Source organism: Mauremys mutica, chromosome 2 (genome assembly GCF_020497125.1).
Source record: "Mauremys mutica isolate MM-2020 ecotype Southern chromosome 2, ASM2049712v1, whole genome shotgun sequence".
Classification (NCBI taxonomy): Eukaryota; Metazoa; Chordata; order Testudines; family Geoemydidae; genus Mauremys; species Mauremys mutica.
This window is the reverse complement of record NC_059073.1, coordinates 164,373,517-164,400,392: the sequence shown is the minus strand read 5'-3', so window position 1 is coordinate 164,400,392 and position 26,876 is coordinate 164,373,517. Positions and strand designations below refer to the sequence as shown.

Genomic DNA, 26,876 nt, shown 5'->3' with positions numbered 1-26,876 from the left:
ATTCTGAAACCTGCTGACATTCAGAGCCTATTGCAAAGCTCATTAATTTTCCCAGGCTTTCTCTAAACGCTTGTCTTCATTGAGCTATATGTGCTAATACACATGGTAATACACAATGTTCAACACAACTTAGCACTCATTTTATACAAGCACTGTCATATTTAAAATCATGTCAACTGGTCATGGTTAACCCTAGGTTCCTGAACCTGTAAAAACTTATGCATGTGCTTAACTTTACACTTGAGAATAGTCCCATGGGAACACACACATTTCAAGAATTAAACAAGTGCACCTGATTGCAGTATTGTGGTCAGTGTTGTATTACTTGACACAGTTATAACAAGATGCATCTTCCTAGCATAGACAAGCTCCAAGGAGAGTTTCATAGATATGTGCAATTATACTACATGACAGGGGATTTTTTTAGAAACACCTACAACTTTTATTTAAAAGAAATGAATAGATTGTGTTGTGCCTCAGTGAAAGCCACCATTTAACTGCTTCTCCCAGCAGGAAGTTCTTATCAGCTGATTATCATTTGTGACAAAGAAAAACTTCCTAGGAAAATGAATTTATTAGCTGTAGTATTTGGCCATATTGTAGTCTAGTCTTCCTCCTTAAGCTATGGACAGCTTCATATAAGGGTATGGCTACACTTGCAGCTGTACAGCGCTGGGAGTTAAAGCTGTCTTCGTACAGCTGAGTAGGGAAAATGCTGCAGTCTGTCCAAACTGACAGCTGCCAGCGCACTGTCGTGGCCACATTTGCAGCATCTGCAGTGGCATTGGGAGTGGTGCATTATGGGCAGCTATCCCAGCATTCAAGTGGCTGCAATGTGTTTTTCAAAAGGGGGGGGTGGGGTGGAGTGTGACAGGGAGCATGGGGGAGAGAGAGAGTGGATTTTTGGAGCCGACATTGTGTCAGCAGCTGCCTTGCAAGTTCTGATCTCCTCCCCCATCCTCTCTCACTCACTGAAAGCAAACAGTGGCTGTTTTTTTCCCTCACAGACCAGATAAGCAGCCGCGCCGAAACGGACCTCCCCCCCCACCCTGCCTGACGCGCTGCTTCTCTCCTCAAGCCCCCTCCCTCCCCCCTCTTCAAGCAAACACTAGCTGTGGGCATTCCAAAGGGAGCCCCCCTGCCTCTGCCAATTCACAGCAAACACTAGCTCTGTTTGGTTTTTTTATAACCAGCTCCGAAGCCCGGAGTTCACAACAAAACAAAGAGAGGCATTACAACAAAACAAAGAGAGTTATCTTCACTTAAAAGGATTATGGGAAGATTCTGGAGGTCAGTCACAGTGTACTAAGATTATTCCCTGTTTACACTGGCACCCCAGTGCTGCAGCAGCAGCGCTATACTCTTTATTCCTCTCATGGAAGTGGAGTACAAGCAGCGTTGTAGCCACGGAGATACAGCACTGTATGTGCCTTGCCAGTGTGGACGGGGAGTGAGTTACAGCGCTATAAAGCCACCAACAGTGCTGTAACTCTCAAGTGTAGCCAAGGCCTTAGTTAGTCTGCAGCTTAATGGGATTTTCCATCAATCCTGTTAAGCTAACTCTGTTAAGCAAACATAATTGAAAAACACACCCTTTTTGCCTGTCAAGACAAAGCTCTACCAAGAGAGCCAGAAGAATTCAATTTATTTCAATTGTTTACTTTTTGCTTCTGCTTTTCCAATTATTTAACAGAAGAACATCAAGACAGGCTACTACAGTTGGGAGACTGAGCTTTCCTATGTAAGCACACCTGAGAAATGCTACACAGTTTATCTCTGTGTCTGCCAGTACAGACAAGCATATGTTGTTTATGATCCAGTTTCTACATTTCTGCAAACTGCTGCTATATTTATGTTTCATCTCACAATAATTTAAATATTAAACACATACACAGAAGTATAGTGCTGTCAGAAAGTGCCTAGACTTAACGGTCCTGCTGTACATCTATTTTCATGTATTTGTAACTGCTGTAAACATTCACTCTAGACTCAAATTTGGCATTCAGACTATGGGACTGCTCACACTCCTATTGAAGTCAATGGGAAGTTTGCCAGGTCTATGCATGAGAAATGTTTAATGGTTCAAATAAGGTCTGCTTGGCTCTTTCATATCTGAATAAGCACAGAAAAATAGTTCTTAGGCATTTTCACCCTTCCCTGATTCCATCTGTGTAATACTTGCTACAAGAGTAAAATTGTATGAGTCTTTGGTCAGTTCATTATAGATGTCTATATGATAATTTAACAGATACATTTTTAAGAATCACACAGAGCAATGGAAAAACATTTAAGTATTTAATAACCAAAACAAATATTTATTGAAATATAATTTTTCAGGCAAATATGCTTAATGGCAGACCAAAGCTTCAGTTATTTTCAGAACTAATCTTTGTAAAAAGCATCAATACAGAGATTTTAAAAGTGGCTAACAGAGGCTCAGCAGCAGTAACAATACTTTTCATAAATATTTTCATCAAGCAAGTTTCATATAAATTTATTACAGAAAACATGCATACTTTGCTACTGCCTCGTTTACCTGGTATACTGAGAGTATCATACATCCAGTGCTCATACATCATGACAATACATCAAGATTTCCAGACCAAAGTGGTTTGGATAAGCACCCAGAACTCATACATCATGACTTAAAGCGTGCAAAGTATGAAAAGTGAATCAAAAGTGAATAGTTAAACAAAGCATTCTCCCATTTATATCATTTGTTCAGTTTTACTTTACAAGGATCAGTTAATTAAAAGAACTCTTTCAAGTAAGAATTATTTCTACCCTGATGCACAATGTCCCTTTCGGGCTGAAATTTCAAAATATGGCATTTATATTTTCTCTTATACATCTTGCACAGTAAAGGCCTTGAAGCTAATGAGACTCACGTGCTTAAAGTTAATCATGTGCCTAAGTAGGCAGGCCATTTGTCCAGTTTTAAGCTGCACAGTTCTGCTTTTCTAAGGTTTGTCTCCTATCCAGTACTGAGACAAAATCAGCCATGATTTTGTCCAGCTCCAGATGGGGAGGTGCCATTTTGAAGACTGCATTGCCCTGCCCCTGCCAGTGCACTCATCAAAAGGGCAGCTCCCATGTGAAGTAACCTCACACTGGTGGGGATGGAGTCACATAGGTGAAGGCAGGCCATGCTGTTCCCAGAAGTACTGGAATGTCTGATAATCTGGAGATGTGTGAGTGGCCATTCTCTGCCTAAGTGTTTTGCTGGAATGAAAGAATAATCATTTGTGTGTGTTTGTGCATGTATTTTCTATTGATTGCATATGCAAGTAAGTAACAATATTGTACACACTGTTGTATGTGCATAAATGGGAGACAGGTTGACCCTTTTAAAATTATGACCCACAAAGTCCTGCATCAAGGTACAGTTAGCTGCATTATGTGTGGACTTTGCTTTGTGTCACATTCCAAAGACTGGAAAACTTTGAAACAATTTTTAAAGTAAAAAGCATTTCAAAACCATGTATACTCAAGGGATAGGCTTTGAAGAATGTAGCTAAGGGGAAAGTGGGGTATAACAAAATCAAAAGCACTGAGGCTTGTCAATACTTACCATTGAGCCACTTGGAGTTGTACTGTGCAGTGCGGAGAGGAGGAAGAGCCCCCAGACTGCGGTAAATGGCAGGATCCCTTCCTGGGAAATCCATGGCTGTAGCAGCATATAACTCCCCACTGGAAGTAAGAAGAGCTGTGGAATTGTGTTGAGGACTGTACGGACAGCGAGCCATGCCACTGATCTGATCATGTATCTCTGTCAGGTTGCTTAACTGGAAAAGACAACAAAAATCACATAAGCATAACAAGATGAGTCAAACCACACCATCAGTGAAGAAAAATACCATAAGCTCAGCAAATGTCTCATGTTACCATAACACAGTGCCAAGCACACTTCTTTAACACCTTTTTTCCAGGCCCATGTTAGAAATATAATGCCTTTCTGGTCTTTTTATCTTTCAGATCCAAAGAAACACAGTGAGGAAAACATTTACATTAATTAATTAAGAATTACACTTAAAATGTTATTTATTAACAGCAACTTAGAAAATAAATAATGTATATGACACCCTTCTGAAGTGACAAAAATCAGGATGTGTGTATCTTGGTAATAGCCTATCCTACGCATTAATATATTAAAGAATGATGATATACAGCCAAAAACCATATTCGATGTACAACGGTCATAGTTTTTTTGTCATGAAAGTTCATAGATCTGACTGTTACAGAGCAATTGGCTAGAGGGCATAGAAACATTATCCTCTAGTTTTGTTGGTGTCTTCCAGGACACAGGGATAATGAGCTCAAAATAACAATGAGCTTTCCAGCCCAATGGAACTGAGGGTATGATTTAGTAGGCCCTAATACACTCAACCACAAACCACAGTTTTAAAGCCAATATGCTATTTTGGAAATTGATGTGCAGTAAGTTTAAATAGTGTACATGTTCCCAGAGGTTGAGCAGATTTATTTTTTAAAATACAAACAAAACAAAACACCAATAAATGGTCACCATATTCCAGCCAGTGGTATTTTGATGTTTATTCTAATTTTAATTAATCCTTGATGCACTCTCTCTCTCGTTCTCTCTCTCTCTCTCTGATATATCCTTAATCAATCATTTTCTTTTTGACATCTTTTAAATCCATCAATTGTGGCTGTGTTAAAAATAGCAGAATAACATTTCCAAAAAATTGGAAGTTTGTTGCTGACACCAATCAGAAATCAGAGTCATATATATTATCATCTTAGCTAAATCTATCTATACGTATCTGCATCAACCTTTCTTTACTTTTGTTGGCCCACAATTACATTCATTAGATATTCAAATTTTACACAATGGAATGCACACACCAAGTTTTTGTGACTCTCCCATTTTATGTACCCAAGTCCTGATTTATGCACCCAAATGTGGATTTTGGGCACCCTGTTAAACTTAATACATTTGAAATGTGGCTGTGTATCTCATCTCTTGTGTACTGCTATATTGTGAAATATACTGAGGCATAAAATTCTATGAAAACATTCAGCAAAATCACTTAAATAAAAAGGGGATGTCATTTTCATGGTTTTACCATAACCACACTTTGAAATCATGCTAAAATCTCCTTTCTCTCTGTGAAGATATTCAAATGTCTGCATCTTATCATATCTGTTTGTAGGCACCCTTTACTAGAGGAGCCTCTGAATTTATTGGGAGTGTTCCAATCTAGCCTTAGAGACTACAACTCCCATGATGCCTTGGGGAAAGAGAGCGAGAGACTTCCTCCTGCAGGAAGAGCAGGCTATGGACTCCATTTGGGGAAGAGGAGTGAGATGGCTGATGTGGAACTCTGTCCACACCAGAAGCTGCTGCTGAGAGCCTGCAGGGGCTTTAATCACACAGGGAGCCTCACAGGCTGTTGGTGGGTTTACTAGAGCCAGGGCAGACACTATTGCTGTGCCTACAGTGAAGGAACTGTGAGGAACTGTTGAGAAAGAACTTGGAAGGGGCACCACAGAGAGACTGAGTCTGAGGAGAGGCAAAGTGATCTTCCCATCAAACCAGGACCTACAGCTGCTGACATTTGGTGGAGCCAGCTCCAACCTTCAGCGGGGTTGTGCAGCTTGTTGTCTTGGCTGGGCTGATACACAGAACCCACGGAATGCTGTCTCCAACTTCAGATCTTCAAGTGCGTCCATGCAAGCAAGTGTCTAGGACTCTGCAATCCAGAGGAGTGTACACTCTGGGGTGAGGGTAAATGGTGGCAGTGTAAATTCCAGTTAGATAAGTTTCATGTATTACTGTATACTGTATTTGTTAATTGATTTTATTCAACTTCTCCTCTGTGGATTTAAATCAGTAGTGACATTTACCCTGTTTCTTTAAGTTGTTAAGTAAATGAGTGTTAGCTCTAATTTAAGTATATTGGATGTATATTATTTATAATTGGTATGAGTTAAACCCATGCCACAGGTTGTTGTTATTATTATTATTACTATTTGAAGGGGTTTATTCCTGGAGGTTCCCAAGGCACGCCATTGAGTGTGTACAGGGGCCAGCCAGGTGAAGGCACAGCCAATTTTAACTTCCTTTAGGAGTAAAGGGACTGCAGCAGAGGGTGAATAGAGGATTCCCACTTATCCAACATCACCACTGAGACACTCAGAATCTCCTATAATGTCAACAACATCAGGCACACAGGTGAATGTTGCCTGATCCTGAGTAACCTAGGGAAGAAAGGGGGTTACATTTGTTTGTTCCCAAAACCTGAAGATGAATTTGGAAAAGTTCAGTACACATCACAGTCATGTTTGTGAACGTGCTCTGGAATACAAAAAAACAACATTTGCTCAGTATTTTCTTGCTGAAAAAAATTACTAAGCCCTTTTGATCTTCTGCAAACATGGCAGTTACGACACCTTTTAAAATTTTATTTTATTTTAAAGACATGATGCATGTATTTGAAATTGTTCTGACAAGTTTTAAAAGTATATGAAAAAAGCTAATAAAAGGTATTTAGATTTTAGGCCAAGGCCCTCAAGTCTAGTTTTTTAATTGGCCAATCTTTGTTTGATTTGCATATTGCAGTTACAGCTGTCTCATTTCTTGTAATTTTGAATGTCTGCACATTTATTGCTTATATTGAATGTTTTTAGATTGATAACCCTATAGAGTGAAATACTCTGATTATTCACAGCACAGGCAGCAGCAGTGCAAACTTCCCTACACCAACATGCCTCATCCCTAGCTTGAAAGGTATCTCTATAGAGGTAAGAGGCTGGTTCAGCCTTGAAAGCGAATTTAATCTCTTTCTCCCAACAAGAGGAGTATATAAAGTCAAATAAGGTGGTTATTTTTGTGATGTGGAAGCTTGTTCACTGTGGACATCTCAACATCTCACACAGGAATTGATCAGATAGATGATTATTTTCATTTACTATCTAGGGCTGTATTTGAGCTAACAGTCTAGAAGTGAAATATCCCATTACCAATCTGCACAGCCCCATAGCAGCTGTTTTGTTTCACAGTGGCAATAGTCATCATTTCTGTGAACATGTGGGATCAATTCGTTTATTCATACCGTCCGATTGGTGCAAATAGGAGTGAAAGCATTGGTTCCACAGGTGAAGAGCCGGTCACCGCCAACGAGAAGCACACGGATATAGTTCTGGCATTCTTCCTGCGATGCAGAAAAGAAATAATGTATTCAGCAATGCTGCAAAGGAGAGGGAGGCCATTTAAAACCTGAATTATTCATCAGGGCTATGTGACCGTATGTGAAAACTCTGATAAGAAATGCTTGAACTTACCTGATGAGTGAGAAATCAATAAGTACTTAGATTGAATTCCTAACTATAGTATAAGAATCCATTCTATCCTTAAGAAGAGCCCCTAATAGAGTCAAATAAACCTGTCCAGTACTGAATGCATCTGCCAAATTGATATTTTAAAGGTTCAGTTAAACTTTTTCCGTGATATACACCATGTAGCAGGGTGCTGGTGCAAAAGCAGCTAATTGCCCCTGCTCAGCCAGCTCCAATCAAGGGAAATAGATTGGGGCTGTTGAAACAGACCTGATGCCTGGTCTAGGATTGACTCCACCTGCAGGCCTGACAAGTCAGCAGTTATAAGGGCTGGGAGCCAGAAGGAAAGGGCAGCCAGGGAAAGGTCAGACTCCTAGCTGTGGGCTGACTGCAGGAAAAGAGGGAACTAACCCTGTAAGCCTTGTATATAGCTCAACACTGGTGGTGGGAGAACTGTGTGTGTGTGTGTAAATAAAGCCACGGGTGCTGCATAACTGAAAGCCTCTCTGCACTTTATTGGGACAGCCAGCGGGCTCTGGAAGAGGGGCGTGACAGAGAACCTGTCACACACCACCTTGAATAAAAATGTCAGTCCCAAAACATCAAATGCTATCTCATGACAGGCCAGGCACAGGGTGAGGGTGGTCAATAGGTCACTAGCTTGGATTTGTTGAAGCTACCATAGATATACCTCATGAGCTAGATCTCCAGGTGAGGATTTGGCCCTATTACTTTAATGCATGACATTAGCAGCATATTGAATTACCCACAGGAGAGACATTTCTCCAAGCACTGAGGTTCCTCAAGATGGCCTCCAAAATTTCATCTCTTCAAATAACATGTAAGCACGTGCTGGAGGAACTATGATCCTTTTTTTTTTTTTTACTCCATTACAGTGTGTGACAGTTTTATTATGTTTAGACTCTGAAATTGGAAAAATTAAGATGCCACCAAAAATTTTCATGGTTGGTTCAGGTATGCATCCCCTGGCAGAAGGCTTTTTCTTGCAATACTAAAAATCTATTAGAATTGTAAATCAAGAAGACACAAACACTCCTGATGCAGCTTGAATTCACTAAAACTCAAGCAAAAAAAAATGCTTGTAAGAAAATAGCTTACAGACACCTCAGGCTAAGCAGCTTTCCATTTTGCTTCTAATTCTCAAGAAGGTCTTGGGGTAAAGTTTTAAAGCACATTGGGATTTAGCGATGTGACTCCTGATGTTAACTGAGGTCATGCAGCTAAATCCACACCCTTTGAAAAGGTACCTTGTTATCCTGCAGAAAGCACCATTTTCTGGGCTTTAGCTACAAACAGTGACATCAAATGCACTTGTGCATATGTTTTGCAAACAGGTAGCCATCTGGACCCACTGGAGTATATTATAGCATTTGTGGTACTGCCTTGCATTGTGTATCTGGTTGCACATCCAGCAGTCATGGTTTTAAATTAAAAAAGGAAGAAATGTAAGTCACAGGGTGTCTGAGCTACACTGAGAGGTAAGGAAGGATTTGTACCCCATGAGTGGTGATGGCTCGAGGCAATGGGCCAAATTCAGGCCTGATATAAGACCTCGCAATTGCAGTGACTTTACCAGGGCTATGTTTTGTTTATTATGCAGGCAAAAGCCAGGAAGCCATATTACCTTGACGTGAGCTGCAGGGAGCATGCTCAACATTGATCTTTAATGCATCTATAAAAGTGTAACACATTTACTTCAGTGCAGCCCCGCCCTACTCCCAATACTTGCTTCCACACAGGATGGAAAGTGCCCCATTGATTTCAATGAGAGCAGGAGCAGGCCATTGGAGCTCAGTGGCAAAGTGCATTCCAGAGGTCATCATAACAGCCCGGAACTGTGGAATCTTGCCCTGCCCGTGCAGGATTACAAGAGAAGAGGCATTGGCCAATGTCCCATCTCCCTTCACTGTGTTGGTGAGAGCACTGTTTATTTGGCCCGAATCATGAAAAGGAGCCTTTGTAAACTGAACAGGCACTAAACACATTAAAAAACAAAAGGAACAGAACTATTAAGACCCATGACACAAAGAGTTTTAAGTGTATTCCTTTATAGAATCATGGAAGATTAGGGTTGGAAGAGATCTCAGGAGGTCATCTAGTCCAATCCCCTGCTCAAAGCAGGACCAACATCAACTAAATCATCCCAGCCAGGGCTTTGTCAAGCTGGGCCTTAAAAACCTCTAAGGATGGCGATTCCACCACCTCCCTAGGTAACCCATTCCAGTGCTTCACCACCCTCCTAGTGAAATAGTGTTTCCTAATATCCAACCTAAATCTCCCCTACTGCAACTTGAGACCATTGCTCCTTGTTCTGTCATCTGCGACCACTGAAAACAGCTGAGCTCCATCCTCTTTGGAACCCCCCCTTCAGGTAGTTGAAGGCTGCTATCAAATCCCCCCTCACTTTTGTCTTCTGCAGACTAAATAACCCCAGTTCCTTCAGCCTCTCCTTGTAAGTCATGTCCCCCAGCCCCCTAATCATTTTTGTTGCCCTCCACTGGACTCTCTCCAGTTTGTCCACATCCTTTCTGTAGTGGGGGGCCCAAAACTGGACGCAAGACTCCAGATGTGGCCTCATCAGTGCCGAATACAGAGGAATAATCACTTCCCTTGATCTGCTGGCAATGCTCCTACTGATGCAGCCCAATATGCCGTTAGCCTTCTTGGCAACAAGGGCTTGCTGCTGACTCATATCCAGCCTCTCCTCCACTGTAATCCCCAGGTCCTTTTTTGCAGAACTGCTGTTTAGCCAATCGGTCCCCAGCCTGTAGCAGTGCATGGAATTCTTCCATCCTAAGTGCAGGACTCTGCACTTGTCCTTGTTGAAGCTCATCAGATTTCTTTTGGCCCAGTCCTCCAATTTGTCTAGGTTACTCTGGACCCTATTCCTACCCTCCAGCATATCTACCTCTCCCCCCCAGCTTAGTGTCATCTGTGAACTTGCTGAAGGTGCAACCCATCCCATCATCCAGATCATTAATAATCATTAGGACTCTTTTCTTCAACGCCACATACAAAAAACACCAAAAGCCAGTGCATGAGTCTCTCAGGTAATCTACTGTTCAATTAAAATTTAATGTTTAAAATCCTCTAATTCTTAAATTTAAGGTTTTCTAACATTTTCAAATTCAGACAAGGTACTCATGAGGAAGATGGTTGTCTAGTCCCAGACCACCTCACTCACCACATATCAATTCTTCTCTAATAGTTACTTTCCTAACAAATTGGCAATAAATTTCTGCTATAAAATTTACATTAATCCATTGGATAAACTTCAAACTGTTGAATATGGATTCCAATGAAAAAATGAGGGGCAATAAAAGACCTAAGCCTGAGTCACCTAAGCAGCTGAAGGGGGAGATCTCAAGGCCACAACAGAACCTAGCCCAGGATATTGTGGCACTGGAAAATTTCCTCACAGACTGACTGGATTTCAATCTCAAAAGATATTCATGGCCTCTCTAAAGATGTATGTGATGTAAAATCCCCAATGGCTCACTTGGAAAATGAACTACAAAAGATTGCCATTGGAACCAGTGAAATTAAAGAAGAAACTACCCCCTTAAAGCTTAGACTACACAAACTGGAAGAAAAACAGGATGACTAAGAAAACAGATCTCAGAGAAATAATCTTCACCTCTTGGGCACTGCTGAGGGTCTAGAGGGAATGGATATTATCAGCTTTCTTCAGAAACTTCTCCCTGGACCCTTAGTCACCCCCATTCAATACTGAAAGGGCTCATTGAATGCCTTGTAGTAGAAGGCAGGAGTCTGATAAGCTCAAGACCCATCATCTTCAAGCTGCTGATGTTCAATGATAAAGTAATGTTAATGAACGCTGCCAGAAAAGGGGAAACCCAGAAGTCACAATTTTTTCCCCTGACTTTTCAGCTGAGTTTATCAAAAAGAGGACTGCATTCAATGGCATAAGTATATCCTGAGGGAGTCCAACATCAGATATAGCATCAAGTACCCATCCACCTTCACTATGGATTTAACAGACTTCGCAAGATTTTGTAAAACCCCTTCTGAAGCTTGGCAGACACTTCAAAGATTGAGACCAGATTTGCCCCAAGATAGCAGAATGTTTTTATCATCATAAAAAAAATACTTGTTTTCCTATGTATCCTTGTAGATATGGTAATATTCATTTACACCATCTTCCCACTCCTAGCAGATAACAAGCTAGGCTGAACTCGTCTGTTGATCTCCTTTGGAACTGAGCAATCACAACTGCATAGCACTGCAATGCATAGAATAATAATTTAACCCTAAACTGGGGTTTATAGCACCATCTACTGACTGAAGTATTAGCTGCACTACTCATCCCAGCTTGCACTGCTAGAATCTCTTCACTAGCTCTGCCTCTGATGGATTGTGTTAGGGTAACCACAAGTCCCTTGGAACAGTCCATACTCCTGACATGTAAAGTAGAGTATAATCTAAACCTTGAATAGTCCTAGTTATTCAGCTTGTGCAGGGCATTTGACATACTATGAATATGATTTCTTTATATTGTTATATTTTTCATATTTAGATTTTGTACTAATTTATATTTGATTTATCAAATCAATTGTAAATTTACATGTGATTATTTTTATATATATATATATATATATATATATATATATATATATACACAGACTCATCACATGTGGGTAGAATTATTGGACTGGATTGGACTGTAGGTAGAAATATATTCTACATGTTCTAGAATACCCAATAGTATTTACAGGGTATTAGCTGATTTAAAATATATTTCCATGTAGAGATGTTTAGACTATTATTAGATAATATAGGGAGGGGAGGAGCAGTTGGAACTGAAGCTTTCAGGGATCTGAACATGCCCACACTATCTTGTTTTAAATCTGTTAATTGTTTTGTTTGTTTTCTGTGACAAATACATTTTGGAAGATATATGATATTTAACTATAGATCTTTTTCTATACCTGACCCTTAGAGGCTTAATTGAAGGCATAAATTAATTCATAACTAACTAGTATCTAATATGTATAAATACAGACCATATCCTAGAGATGTGGTTTTACAATATCAAAGGAAAATATGTCTCTTTAGAATAAGGTTATATGTCTTAATATATAGTGGGGGAGGTCTAGGTTGGCTATTCAGAAACACTATTTCACTAGGAGAGTGGTGAAGCACTGGAATGGATTACTTAGGGAAGTGGTGGAATTTTCATCCTTAGAAGTTTTTAAGCATGAGTTGACAAAATCTTGGCTGGGATGATTTAATTGGTGTTGGTCTTGCTTTGAGCAGGGGATTGGACTAGATGACCTCCTGAGGCCTCTTCCAACCCTAATATTCTATTATTCTATATCATTTAAATCTTTGCCATGAATTTTCTTAGAGCATGGTCCTGGAATGTGAGGGGACTTAATAAACCTTCCAAAAGAATTAAAATCCTGACACACCTCAGATCAAAAAAGTCCAAGTAGCTTTATTGCAGGAAACTCATCTAGCAGAAATAAATGCCGATCAAATCAAGAAGATATTGGTAGGTGCTGAGAATCATTAATAATTGAATTCTACGAACAGAGGCACCTTAATTCATAAAAAGTATAACTTTTCAATATATACAGTCCTGGTCCGATCCCAAAGGAAGATACATTCTTTTTGAAGGCTGTTTCAACTCAAAACAGTTAATTCTTGGAATCATTTACAGTGTAAGTGGAGGTAATTCTGAATTTTTCAAAGATATTGCAGACATCCTTTCTAATAAAAAAAACATTTCTGTAATACTGGGAAGCAATTGGAATACTACACTAGAAAGACATCTGGACAGCTATCAAAGTTCAATAAGCTAACCTTTATTGTTAATGTATGAACTTGATACAAACAATATATGGAGACTGACACATCCCAAGGAACATGGCTATACATATTTATCTTTGGTACATTCACCTTACTCTAGAATTGACTTTTTTCTTGTGTCTTCAGAACTGATTCCCGCATAGCTAGAAGTAGCTATTGATAATATATTAATTTCAGATCATGTTCAACTTACCATAGACACTAGTTACACATAATTAAAATCTTCTAGGTATAAGCTGAACACTCTGCTAATAAAAGATGCAAAGTTTTGCTCCACAGTTGATTCAGTGATCTCTAACTTCATACAAGAAAATAAGCACTCAGTTACCTCAGATACCATCTTTTGGGACCCTCTGAAAGCTATGTGAGGGGAGAATGCATAAAGCATGATTCCCAAAAGAAGAGTGAAAAAATCAAGCTACTAGACTCTCTGGACAAGGAAACAGATGAATTGGAGAGAATGCACCAAGAATGACCAAAATAATGAAAACCTCTTACGTTATCTAATCAATGCAAAATAAATAAAACAAATGCTTATCCAGCCAAGTCAAATTTGAATTCCACAGGATCAAACAAAGATATGAATGGGGAGAAAAGGCTGGTAAACTACTTTACAGAAGACTTAAGATGGAACTAGGCAACAACAATATTTCTTCCTTATTCCTCATCCTTGACCCAAAAGATATAGTGAATTTAAACAATTCTGTCAAACTTTATATAAATCAACCAATTTGACTCTGATAAGTTTTATCATTTCATTGAAGGTCTGCCTTTTAATACCCGAACTTCAGAACAAGTGTTGTTTATGGACAAAGCTATCACAACACAACAGATCAAACAGGCTATAAAAAATATGAATTCCGGCAAGGCCCCTGGGACAGATGGCTTTCTGGCAGATTTTTTTTTTTAATTATAATCGGCTATCTTCTATTCTTTCAAAGGTCTTCACTGAAACATTCCAAAATGGAACCATATCTTGTGATATGAGAACTGATTTAATTACTTTAATATTAAAGAAGAATAAAGGTTGTTGCAACTGTGATGACTTCCGCCCCATGGCTGTATTGCAAAAATTTTGCACACGACTGAACACCATCATCCATTAACGATACACAAAGATCAGGCTAGTTTCATTAAAGGAAAATTGGCTGCTGATAATACAAAAAATATCACTCACTTAATCCAGCAAGCTCAGATGTCAGATGTTCCCTCTACAGATTTACTTCTAACACAGAGAAAGCCTTTGATAATTTGAATGGATTTATCTAATGGCTGTCCTAAAAAACCCTTTGGATTTGGACAAATATTCCTGAATTGGGTATTATACAATTCTTCCCTCGCTTCACTATCAACTAATAAAATTATTTCTCCCACATTTCAACTAGAAAGAGGGACATTACAGGGCTGTCCCCTCTTTGTCCCTCCTTTTTAATGTCTCTCTTGAACCACGGGAAATGTACATACATCAGCACTCAGGCATTGAAGGTGTGACTATAAACAGAATACAAACTCAGTTTGTATGCTGGTAACTTTTTTGTGCTATTGAAGAATCCACATTCATCAATCCTATCATTGTTGAATATAGTTAAGGCTACGTTTTAGTCATGGGTATTTTTAGTAAAAGTCATGGACAGGTCACAGGCAGTAAACAAAAATTCATGGCCCGTGACCTGTGCATGACTTGTACTATATACCCCTGACTAAATCTTGGGTGCTAGGGGAGACGGTGTGCAGCCCAGGGGTGCACCAAGGGCGCTTGGGGCGCTTGGGGCGGTTGGTGGTACATGGCTCAGGACCCCCAAAGGTGTTGGGGGGGGAGGGTGGCAGCGCACAGCCCACACGGGTGCTGGGGACGGGGAGGCTGGATGGCAGTGCACAGTCCAGGACCCCTGCTGGTGCTGGGGAGGCAGGGCCAGGCGGTGGTGTGCAACCTGGGACCTCTGCCAGTGCTGCTTGGGTGCCGGGGAGGTGGCGGCCGAGGACCCACGCTGCTGCTGCTGCTGGGCAGGATGGGGGTGCTGCGGCCCAAGACTGGCCCAACAGCAGCCGGTGTGGCTGGCCCAGAGGCCGGAGCCGGCTGCACCAGCTGCTGCAGAAGTCATGGAAGTTCCAGAAAGTCATAGAATCCATGACTTCCGTGACAGACTTGCAGCCTTAAATATAGTTGATGTTCTTGGAAAAATTTCTTGTTTTTGCATTGACTGGAATAAATCACAGGCAATGGATATATACAAAAAGACCAGATTCTTCTCAGTTTAAGCATTTTCCATTTCAAATATGCAAAGAAATAACTTATGTACATATTAACATTTGTCCTAATCTTCCCAATTTTTTATCTATAAATATGGGCTATATATTTAAAGAAATTTCCATGGATATAGGGAGCTGGCATCTCCTCCCTCTATCCTTACTAAGGAGAAGAGAAATAGCCAAAATGAATATCTGCTCAAGATTGACTTATATCATTAGCCTATTGCCTTTCCACGCCTCTCCCTTGCTCTTTGCTTGAATAAATAGGCCTATCATGCAATTTCTATGGAATATAAAACAGCCTTGTTTGTTACATGAGACCCTTAAAAAATCCTGGGCAACTGGAAGTACGGGGTTGCCAGAATTGTATCTATATTATCTAGTATTCCAAATGTGTCCTATTGTAAGATGGTTCCCCTCCAGCTGCTCTGTATATGTACTCGCCTGGTTTGATATTGGAAAAAACAAAACAAAACAAAACAAAAAACACCTTAGCTATGCCATTCTTTTATATATCTTAAGAGGCTACCCACACCCTTAAGGAAAAATCCAGTCTTTGCATCTACATGGGGCATCCTGCAATGCATTAAGATGATTACAGCATCCAATCTTACCAACTCTCTTCCTGTACCACTATGAGATACCCCATGTCTCACGATCAAGGCCAACTCCATGCTTAAGACAGTTTGGACAGAAAAAGGATTAACAAAAAATAGAGATATAATACAAGATGATAGACTAGCCTTCATTTACAAGTCTTAAAATATCAGCTACCGCTGTCTCACAGTTCCTTCTTTCAGCAGAAATGTTCAAGGATTCATGCAAGGATAGGGGACAACTGATCTGTTGCAACTCTCTCTAGAAAAACATGTAAAGAAATATGGAATTAAAAGTCTCCTTGTAAAAATTACTTATAGGTTGCTTAATGGTTCATAGTGCCATCTCAACCTCGGTCTCAAAGACAAATGGGGAAAAGAACTTAGCCTTACTACCAAAACAGAAACCTGGGAGGATATCTGGCTTAATGTGAAAAATACTTCAAGTTTTATCCTTGTGATTCTTCCAGAACAAGGTATTAAACAGATACCGTTGGACTCCAGAATGTTTGCTTAAGGCTAGACTGCATCTCCAGTGTTCACTGTGTGTTGCCAAAGAGCTACAGGCCAACCTTTCATACATCCCCTATTCTTGTCAAATGATGCATGTGTTCTGGAACACCATATTCAGTGCTCTCTCAGAAACTTCAAGTGTTGCTGTCTTTCCTTCTCCAAGCGTGTGTATTTTAAGGGTTCTAGATGAGTTGGTATTACCAGTCAACATTAAGAAATTGATTGCAGTGATTATTTTAGTGGCCAAAAGAGTTATTTTGAGGAAATGGAAATCTGCAATTCTTCCTTGATACACTAACTGGTTTAGTGAGCTCTCTACTTCTGCATTTATGGAAAATATGACTCTGTCTAATAGAAAAGCTTGGAAAAATATGAGGATATCTTAGAATCATAGAATCTCAGGGTTGGAAGGGACCTCAGGAGGTCATCTAGTCCAACCCCCTGCTCAAAGCAGGACCAAACCCAACTAAATCATCCCAGCCAGGGCTTTGTCAAGCCTGACCTTAAAAACCTCTAAGGAAGGAGATTCCACTACCTCCCTAGGTAACCCATTCCAGTTCTTCACCACCCTACTAGTGAAAAAGATTTTCCTAATATCCAACCTAAACCTCCGCCTCTGCAACTTGAGACCATTACTCCTTGTTCTGTCATCTTCTACCACTGAGAACAGTCTAGATCCATCCTCTTTGGAACCCCCTTTCAGGTAGTTGAAAGCAGCTATCAAATCCCCCCTCATTCTTCTCTTCTGCAGACTAAACAATCCCAGTTCCCTCAGCCTCTCCTCATAAGTCATGTGCTCCAGCCCCCTAATCATTTTTGTTGCCCTCCGCTGGACTCTCTCCAATTTATCCACATCCTTCTTGTAGTGTGGGGCCCAAAACTGGACACAGTACTCCAAATGAGGCCTCACCAGTGCTGAGTAGAGGGGAATGATCACATCCCTTGATCTGCTGGAAATGCCCCTACTTATACAACCCAAAATGCCATTAGCCTTCTTGGCAACAAGGGCACACTGTTGACTCATATTCAGCTTTTCGTCCACCGTAACCCCTAGGTCCTTTTCTGCAGAACTGCTGCCCAGCCATTCGGTCCCTAGTCTGTAGCAGTGCATGGGATTCTTCCGTCCTAAGTGCAGGACTCTGCACTTGTCCTTGTTGAACCTCATCATATTTCTTTTGGCCCAATCCTCTAATTTGTCTAGGTCCCTCTGTATCCTATCCCTACCCTCCAGCGTATCAACCACTCCTCCCAGTTTAGTGTCATCTGCAAACTTGCTAAGGGTGCAGTCCACACCATCCTCCAGATCGTTAATGAAGATATTGAACAAAACCGGCCCCAGCACCGACCCTTGGGGCACTCCACTTGATACCGGCTGCCAACTAGACATGGAACCATTGATCACTACCCGTTGAGCCCGACCATCTAGCCAGTTATCTATCCACCTTACCGTCCATTCATCCAGCCCAGATGTCTTCTCACACATGAAACTATTGCATACATTTGCAGTTTAGTATATATTAGTCCCCAATACTCAGGTTATGACTCATAGGTTATATTCTCACTTATTTATCTATTTAGTCACTTCAATAACTGATGACCTATACAGGTTCAGGGTTTTGTTTAGTTTGCTTTTGTTTGGTTGTTTTCCAGCTTTTACAAATAATGAACATTGAATTTTGTTATTTATTTCCATCTGGTGCATGTATTTATATGTTTTGTTTTGTTGTGTGTCTGTTTTTTATATAAAAACAATAAAAATAAAGTTTTAAAAAAATCAGACTGAGTTCCAAAACCTCACACAATACCTTTACCTTAAATTCACCAAAACTTTTTTTTTTTTAATATTCTTTGAACCAAACAGAAGTCAGGAATATCAATAAATTACAGAAGCAGCAAAGAATCCTGTGGCACCTTATAGACTAACAGACGTTAGTCTATAAGGTGCCACAGGATTCTTTGCTGCTTTTACAGAACCAGAGTAACATAGCTACCCCTCTGATACAATAAACTACAGAGCAGTTTGACAGAACTATTGGTCCTTTTCAGCAATTAAGAGTGATGGTTAAAGCTTTGGACACTTCCCTTACTGCAGATTTTGTTTTTTAATCAGAGTAAATGGAATGCCATCTTTGTTTCTTTTGATGGAGTATGTTAGCAAAAGTGGTATGTACAGAAACAATAGGAGATTTTTCATCTTTTGCTATCCCAGCAAGCCTTGGAATGTAAGTGTAGGAAAAGCAAGTGGGCTATGATATTACAACCCATCAGACCTATTCACCTCTCCTCTTCATACTCCACAGCCTGCTGAAATAGCTCTGAGATAAAATTAGTTGTACACTGAGCACCCACTCTGTGTTCAAGAAGAATAATGATCATTTTCAACACTGACATTCTTAACATTTGCAAGATTCTTTCCTTTTATGCTCTCAATCCCTGTGCCAACTTTTCAATGATTCATATAATACAACATGGTAAGCAAAAGATATTGGGTCAAATTCATCCCTTGTGTAAGCCCACTCTGCAGTCAAAGTAGAGTTGACGCTGGCTCAGATTCATCTGGATGCAATTTTTACAAGGAATCACATTTAAATTAACCAATATTTAAAAGAAAAAATCACACTTTGGGAGAGAAGAAAAAAACACATTCTCTTTTGATGAACCAAGGCACACTTTCTTTACAATTAGCTATTTTACCCATATTTTTTTAAATAGCAACAGCTAAAAAAAATTGGAAAAACTATTATGTTAGAGAGTCATGTGAACCTTCCAGAGTCAGTTTGGAGGGTTCAGAGACAAACTTAACTATACGGGTTCATTTGGATGTTCAGATTCAGGAGTCTGGGGACTACAATGGCTTGCTGTATGAAATGGCAGTGTCTGGTATAAAGGTGGCCTTTGTGAATGCATCAGATTTCAAGAACAGTTTTGTTTGAGTGGGTTTATTTCACATAGATCTATTCTGCAAATGAGTTTTTACCCACTATTTTGCTTTTCTGCTTCCTTATAAAAAAATCTTTGGGAAAAGAAAAAAGCAATTTATTTACACAGCATTCTCTGATTTTACAAAAATATAAAGCAGACTAACAAAATTTATGCCAAGGTTTCAACTATTATCTGGCCAGGTTTTTACTTCATTTTCATACCAACTTGACAATATGAGGGCAATCTGGTTGCAGCTATTTATTTCTTTGTAGCAAATTCATTGTTTTAGATTACTATTTCAGCTATGTCTATATTTGATTTTTATGTTTTTAAATACTTTTGTGAAGAGCCCCGACACTCATGCATTGGGCCCTTAGAGCCTTAAATAATTAAATGAAAAATGAATCCATTGCCGGTTATTTTTAATCTTTTGCTCTATTTCTCCCTTAATCTCTCATATTTATTTCCTTGCTTTACAACAATCCCTGCTGCAGGTGCCGACCTGAATGGCCAGATTTAGTACCTTTTAACCATGTGGACTTCTATGGAGCTTATAAAATGCTAACACATGCTGGCCATAATGACATTTTATTTGGCTCACCCCTTGATCCATTAGTTCTTTTAAGCAGTTTAAGGTGGGTAACTCTATGAAGTTTAAGTAACTACTATCAGCTTTCTGAAGCCAAGTGTGCATTAAACTGCCATATGTGATAATGTCCTTATATATTTTCCCCTCCAACTCTTTTCCCTCCGTGGCTTCTAACAAAGCTCAGTGTGACAATTATCAATAAAGTCTGGAGGCAAAATTCTATGCAGGTTCCTTTTCTGCAAATAAGGTAGCATCTCAGTAGTCATAATCCAGTAACCAACGGAGTTCCTCAACAGAGTGTAAATCCATTCTTCAGTGGCATGCCTGGGTGGCCTGTCCTCTGGGCAAAATATTTTTGGGCCTCACTTTCCTCTACACTACATAAGAGAGGAAATGCCATGATTTTCAATTGTGAAGTCTTCCCACTCATTCTTCCATTGTGGCAGGAGGAAAAATATGGTTTTCCCTGAGCCCACTCTTAACCTGCACATTCTGTTTTACTACCTGGACCCACTGGCTCCCTGCTGCCACCTGGACTGCAGAGCTCCAGCAGAAACTCAAATGAGTCCTTCTTCCCAGTTGTCCCTGGTAATCCTTATGCCCCCTACTCCAGTAAAACAGGTTCCATGGCAATGAAGAGGTAAGCAGTCTCAGGTAAAAGTAATTAATTTGTTTTCTCCAATGAATTTCAGGGTGTGGGAGGAGAAGGGAAGTTATAGGAGTGAAGCCAGCTCCCTGGCCTCATTCTCTGTTGTCCAACTGCATAGAGGTGGAAACTCAAAGCTGTCCCACAGAAGGGCTTATGTGGTGTGAGTGGAAAGAAAGTGCATGTCACAGGCACACAGGCAGAGCTCCCTGTTCCACCAGCATAGCCTCCTTTTGTACATAAAGCCTGGGCCCTGTAAGTAAAGACCAAATTTTCCCTCTGTAACCAGACCCTGTGGATGATCAAACAAAATTAAAAAGTGCTCCCCACTTTATGGGCTTAGTCCAGGGGGTTGCCAACCTGTGGCTCCGGAGCCACATGCGGCTCTTCAAAAGTTAATATGCAGCTCCTTGTATAGGTACCGACTCCGGGGCTGGAGCTACAGGTGCCAACTTTCCAGTGTGCCAGGGAGTGCTCACTGCTCAACCCCTGGCTCTGCCCCAGGCCCTGCCCCCACTCCACCCCTTCCCACCTCCTCCCCTGAGTCTATTGTGCCCTCACACACCCCCGAGCCTCCTGCATGCCAGGGAACAGCTGATCAGGAGGTGCTGGGGGTGGGGGAGCTGATGAGGGGCTGCTGATGTATTACTGTGGCTCTTTGGCAATGTACATTGGTAAATTCTGGCTCCTTCTCAGGCTCAGGTTGGCCACTCCTGGCTTAGTCTGTTAGAAGAATACACCAAAAAAAGAACCCCCTCTCAAACCCCTTCTTCTCAGGTCCCAGACTCATTGTTTTGTTTTTATTTTCAACACAATAGCAATTATAACAAAAGAAATGAACAGTTTTAAGAACAGTCGACTTTCTCGGCCATCTGTGCTCAAGTATTTACCTGTTGATTGCTTAGCTAATCTGAACTCCCCAACCACACCCAGGCAAGGCTAGCAGGTTCTCTAGTTCCTAATAAGGCCTAACTGCCAGGCAAAACTGTGTGTGTAACTCCTGATCGTCTTGGAGAAGCTCCTGTAGCAGAGTCAAGGGAAAGAGGTGTTTCCTCCTGGGAACCATTTTGGGATTGGGTGCTGTCAGCCCTGATTTCTAAAGGGTCATATTGTGTTTCCTTTTCCCTTCCAGACTGTGAATGGTGAATATGACTGTGGTTTGAAATCAAAAGCATTGCTATCTTCTGACTTCATTAATACACTAAACAACAGAAAAAATGGTTAATGACCTTTCATACAGGGGCGGCTCTAGGGATTTTGCAGCCCCAAGCACGGCAGGCAGGCTGCCTCCGGCGGCGTGCCTGCAGAGGGTCCGCTGGTCCCACGGCTTCACGTGCCTGCGGGAGGTCCTCCGAAGCTGCGGGACCAGCGGACCCTCCGCAGGTACGCCACCGGAGGTCCACTGAAGCCGTGGGACCAGCGGACCCTCCGCAAGCAAGCCGCCGAAGGCAGCCTGCCTGCCGCCCTTGCGGCGCCAGCAGAGCACCCCCCGCGGCTTGCCGCCGCAAGCACGCGCTTGGCGTGCTGGGGCCTGGAGCTGCCCCTGCTTTCATAACTGTTTTTCTTCAAAATGTGTTGCACATGTCCATTCCACTCTTGGTGTGTGTGCGCCCTGCACACAGTTATCAGAATGTTTTCCCTCAGTGATACCCATCAGAGTGGCTCGAGCACCCTCTGCTGCTGCGCACCACTGGCCACTGGTATAGAGAGCCAGGTGACACTAGGGTTGCCAGGTGACCTGTTTTCAACTGGAATGCCCAGTCGAAAAGGGACCCTGGTGGCTCCGGTCAGCACTGCCGATTGGGCCATTAAAAGTCTGGTTGGCAACGCAGCGGGGGCCCGGGGCTAAGGCAGGCTCCCTGCCTACCCTAGCTCCGCATGGCTCCCGGAAGCGGCCATCAGATCCCTGCAGCCCCTAGATGCATGGGTGGCCAGGGAGGCTCTGCACGCTGCCACCATCCTGAGGGCCAGCTCTGCAGCTTCTATTGGTACCCCAAACCCTCTCCCGCGCCCGAACCCCCTGCCCTAGCCCAGAGTCCCCTCCCACACCCAAACGCCCTCCCGGAGCCTGCACCCCCTCCAACATCCCAACCCCCACCCCAGCCCTGAACCCCCTCCTACACTCCAACCTCCTGCCCTAGTCCAGAGTCCCCTCCCACACCCAAACTTCCTCCTGGACCCCACACTTCCCCAACACCCTGCCCCAGCCCCTCCTCAACCCCAAACCCCTCATCCCCTGCCACACCCCAGAGTCCACACCCCAGCTGGAGCTCGCACACCCTCCCACACCCCAACCCCCTGCCCCAGCCCAGTAAAAGTGAGTGAGGGTGGGGGGTTGCAATTGATGGAGGGAGGGGAATGGAGTGAGCCGGGGTGGAGCCTAAGTCAAGGGGCAGGAAAGGGGTGTTCGGTTTTGTGTGATTAGAAAGTTGGCAACCCTAGGTGACACTGAGTCCCCTCAATTCCTTTTTGCCAGATAACTCTGATGCAGAGGGGAGGAGGAATATGGATATGTGCCACACTTCTCTTGGGGACTGACATGCAGTGATATAGGAGAAGGAATTGGAGTTCATGTACATGTAGACCAGAGAGCAACTCATCTAAACTTGGCATCAACTCTTGAGTAATGGCATAATGGGATGTGAAGATGTGAACAGAGGACCAAGTTGATGCTCTACAAATGGCCTGGATAGGTAGTCACCCAAGGAATGCTGAGAAGGCTGCTTGTGATCTTGTGAGGTGTGCTGTCAATTTATCTGGTGGGGAGACACCTTTCAGGTCCTAACAAACATGAATACAGGAAGTTATCCAAGACAAAATTATTTTATTCTCTCAGATATGGCTACAAATAGATGGGTTGACTACTGAAACTGTTTAGTTCTATCTACATAGGACACCAATGCCGTTCTGACATCCAATGTGTGTAGCTGTTGCTCCTCTCTATTGGTGTGCAGTTTGGGGTAAAATACAGGTAAGTAAATCAACTGGTTCACATGAAAATTTGATAATAGTTTAGAGAGAAAATTCAGATGAAAATGCAAGTAGACTTTATCTTTAAAAAAACCTGTATCTGATAATTCATGTGGGAAGGGATAGCTCAGTGGTTTGAGCATTGGCCTGCTAAACCCAGGGTTGAGAGTTCAATCCTTGAGGGGGGCCACTTAGGGATCTGGGGCAAAAATCTGTCTGGGGATTGGCCCTGCTTTGAGCAGGGGGTTGGACTAGATGACCTCCTGAGGTCCCTTCCAACCCTGACATTCTATGAGCATGTCATTCAGGCACTCTTCTGGCAAAAGCAATGGCTAACAGGAATGCCAGCTTCAGAGAAAGGTGTAATAAGAAGCACATTGCTAGAGGCTCAAACAGTGGTCCCATAAATTTTGACAAGGCTGAGTTCACATCCCAGGGGGAACAGGTTCCCTTATTTGACAGCACAACTTTTCCAGGACCTTAAAAAATCTGATCATCATATCATTAGATAATATAAAACAGTTATCCATGTGAGGATGGAAAGCTGATATTGCTGTCAGGTGGATGTTGCTAGAAGAAATTGCCAACCCTTCCTGTTTTACATGCATGGGCTTTCTGCAGGAGACACAGGCTTGAAGCCCAGTGACCAATGCAGCCCTCAGTACTGGGTATTGAATGAAACCACCAGCCAGGGTAAAACAATTTAATAATACTAATGACTAACTAACAACTGTAATAACACCATAGAAACTATTTACTCCTTCTTTCAGAAGGGTATGATGGGAGTGAATGAAAATCTGTGCTTGTGTACCACACTCCTGAGGTCCATTCCTAAGTCTTTTTAAAAAAACATACTTAGTACTACTCCAAGCAAAAGTATTTAATATCAGAATATACTTTCGTATTGTGGAGCTGAATTTGGATACTATGTTTCTAGTTTGGGACAGGGGAAATGTTTAGTGTTGTCAAGATAAAATTCAAAGTATGCTAGTGTAGGCTGAGAGTTACCTTTCCTTTCATCCATCATGTTAGATCACAAGCACTGTGCTGCGACTCTCAGACATTGGCTGGCTGTTATTCTCACAGTTTTAAGCCTCAAAAGCAACTGCTACTAAAACAGAGGCCTATGCTTTTATTTACAGGACACATTCCAACCATATTTTCTACGATATGTCCCTTTGATCAATACAATTTGTCATATTACATTGACATTTAGGCTTTTTTCTTTTTTAATTCCATAGTGCTGATGTCTGTGAGCTGGCTTGCTGATAAAGCTGGATGAATGTTTGAGGGCTATATTACATTAAGAATCATAAATCTTTTAGGAACAAAACAATTTAGAAAGTGAAACCCCTTAAGTATTATGCATAATTTAATACAAGCCTACTTAAGAGGTCCCTGAGGGTCTTTGTTACTTTTTTAGATAAAGACTAGTAATTGTTTTATTTCCTTGTAATCTATTCTATCACTAAATTCCTTACATATGCAATGAAGCATCTCAGAAAGTTTCCTTGGGTTAAAAACTTTAAATAAAATATTATTAATTTTTACCTCTTTTTGTTAGTGCCATACATTTCCATAGCAAAGACTGCATTTTAATGACTATTGAAGAATATTTCCTAAACTGGAATGTGGCTCCATTGGGACAAAGGAGAGGGGCAGCAAGAGGAAACAACCCCAAATCTACCTCCTCCTCCTCTCCCCGCCACTGCAAGTATGCTTTTGCAGCCAAAGATGGCCCTTTGAAAGCCACTCATCCTCCCTCCTTCCTTCCCTCCTCCTGTTTAATATATTTAATGCAGAAGGGGGTGACAGAGAGGTGGAAAGCAGAAGGGATTTTTGAGGGGAGACAAAAGTGAGACTTGGAGAGTAAAGAGGCTCTCAGTCATGTGAAGGCAGATTACCAACTTGCTTTTGCAGAGAGGAATTATATCAGTTTGCTGGTTCAGAAAAGCCCCTTACACCTAACAGCACCAATTCTCCTATATCCCCCTGAGCTTTCTTGATGCATGACCTACAAAACAATAAAAAAAAAAACCTGTAAGAATAGCCATACTAAGTCAGACTAATGGTCCATCTAGCCCAATAGCCTGTCTGAGCCAGATACTTCCAGGGAAATTAACAAAACAGGGCAATTTTGAGTGATCCGTACCCTGTCATCCAGTCCCAGCTTCTGGCAGTCAGAGGTTTAGTAACCCGGAGCATGGGGTTGCATCCCTGACCATCATGGCTAATAGCTATTGATGGACCTATTCTCCATGAACTTATCTAATTCTTTTTTGAACCTAGTTATATTTCTGGTCTTCACAACATCCCTTGGGAACAAGTTCCACAGGGTGACTGTGTCTTGTGTGATACAAATTCCAGTCTTTTTCAACTGCAAAGGATTGTGGAACATGGTAGGTTGTGTGTCAGACCAGAAAGGAAGAATCACTGAGATGGAGGAAAAGGGAAGACAGGAAGAAGAAAAAACAAAGAAAATGAAAAAAGAAAAAAGAAGAGGCAAGACAGAAAGGACAGTAAAAAGGAGCCAATCCACCAAACCACTACAAGAGGAACTACTGTTTGAAACAACAAACCCATCGAAAATTGAAATTTATAACATTAGCTCACAAGTACCGATTTGTATTATAATTTACTTTTCTCTTCCAGCACAGCCCTTAGGAGAAATCCCACACTAATTAAAGTCAATGGGAATTTTGCCATTGACTTCAATGGATACAGGATTTTACCCTTTATTTCTTTTAAGTAATTTTTTCAGGGCTCAATTCTACCTTGCTTACACATCTAAATCTCCCAATTTAAGACCTGATCTTTCTGCCCTTGAAGACAGTGATAGATTTGGCACTAATTTTAAAGGAAGCAGACTAGACCTTTAAAGAATACGTAAGAATATTGTATTTCAGTTTTCAGAATCAGCTATATTTAAGATTCCACCTATTTTGTTAAGCGTTGACAGACATATTTTCTAACCAAGAAACAAAACTGTATTTGCATAAATCTATTTTTCCAAACTTTATAAATTAGCAGGAAGATGAGGTTGCTCAGTGGCAGTGGTTTTAGGGTTTTTTTAAATGGTTTTGTATTATTTCTTTCCAGAATGAGGGGGAAATAAATAAAAACAGTTAATACAGTTTAGGGATTTCCCAGACAGAACCAAGGTTATCTTCTGCAGTCTGAGACAATGTTAAGTAAAATAGATGTAGAAGGAGCAGCATAATTCACAAAAGAAACTTTC

General features: G+C 41.3%; 1 protein-coding gene across 2 annotated transcripts in view; it reads right to left on the bottom strand.

Annotated features, from left to right (window-relative positions):
- SEMA5A (semaphorin 5A) overlaps positions 1–26,876 on the bottom strand; it is a 668,529-nt gene that overhangs the window by 275,625 nt on the left and 366,028 nt on the right. For both annotated transcript variants that reach the window (XM_045005697.1, XM_045005698.1), the window contains 2 exons: positions 7,077–7,175; positions 3,572–3,785 (listed from right to left, as the gene is read on the bottom strand). In XM_045005697.1, coding sequence (XP_044861632.1) covers positions 3,572–3,785; positions 7,077–7,175 — 313 coding nt within the window. The remainder of the gene's footprint in view (positions 1–3,571; positions 3,786–7,076; positions 7,176–26,876) is intronic.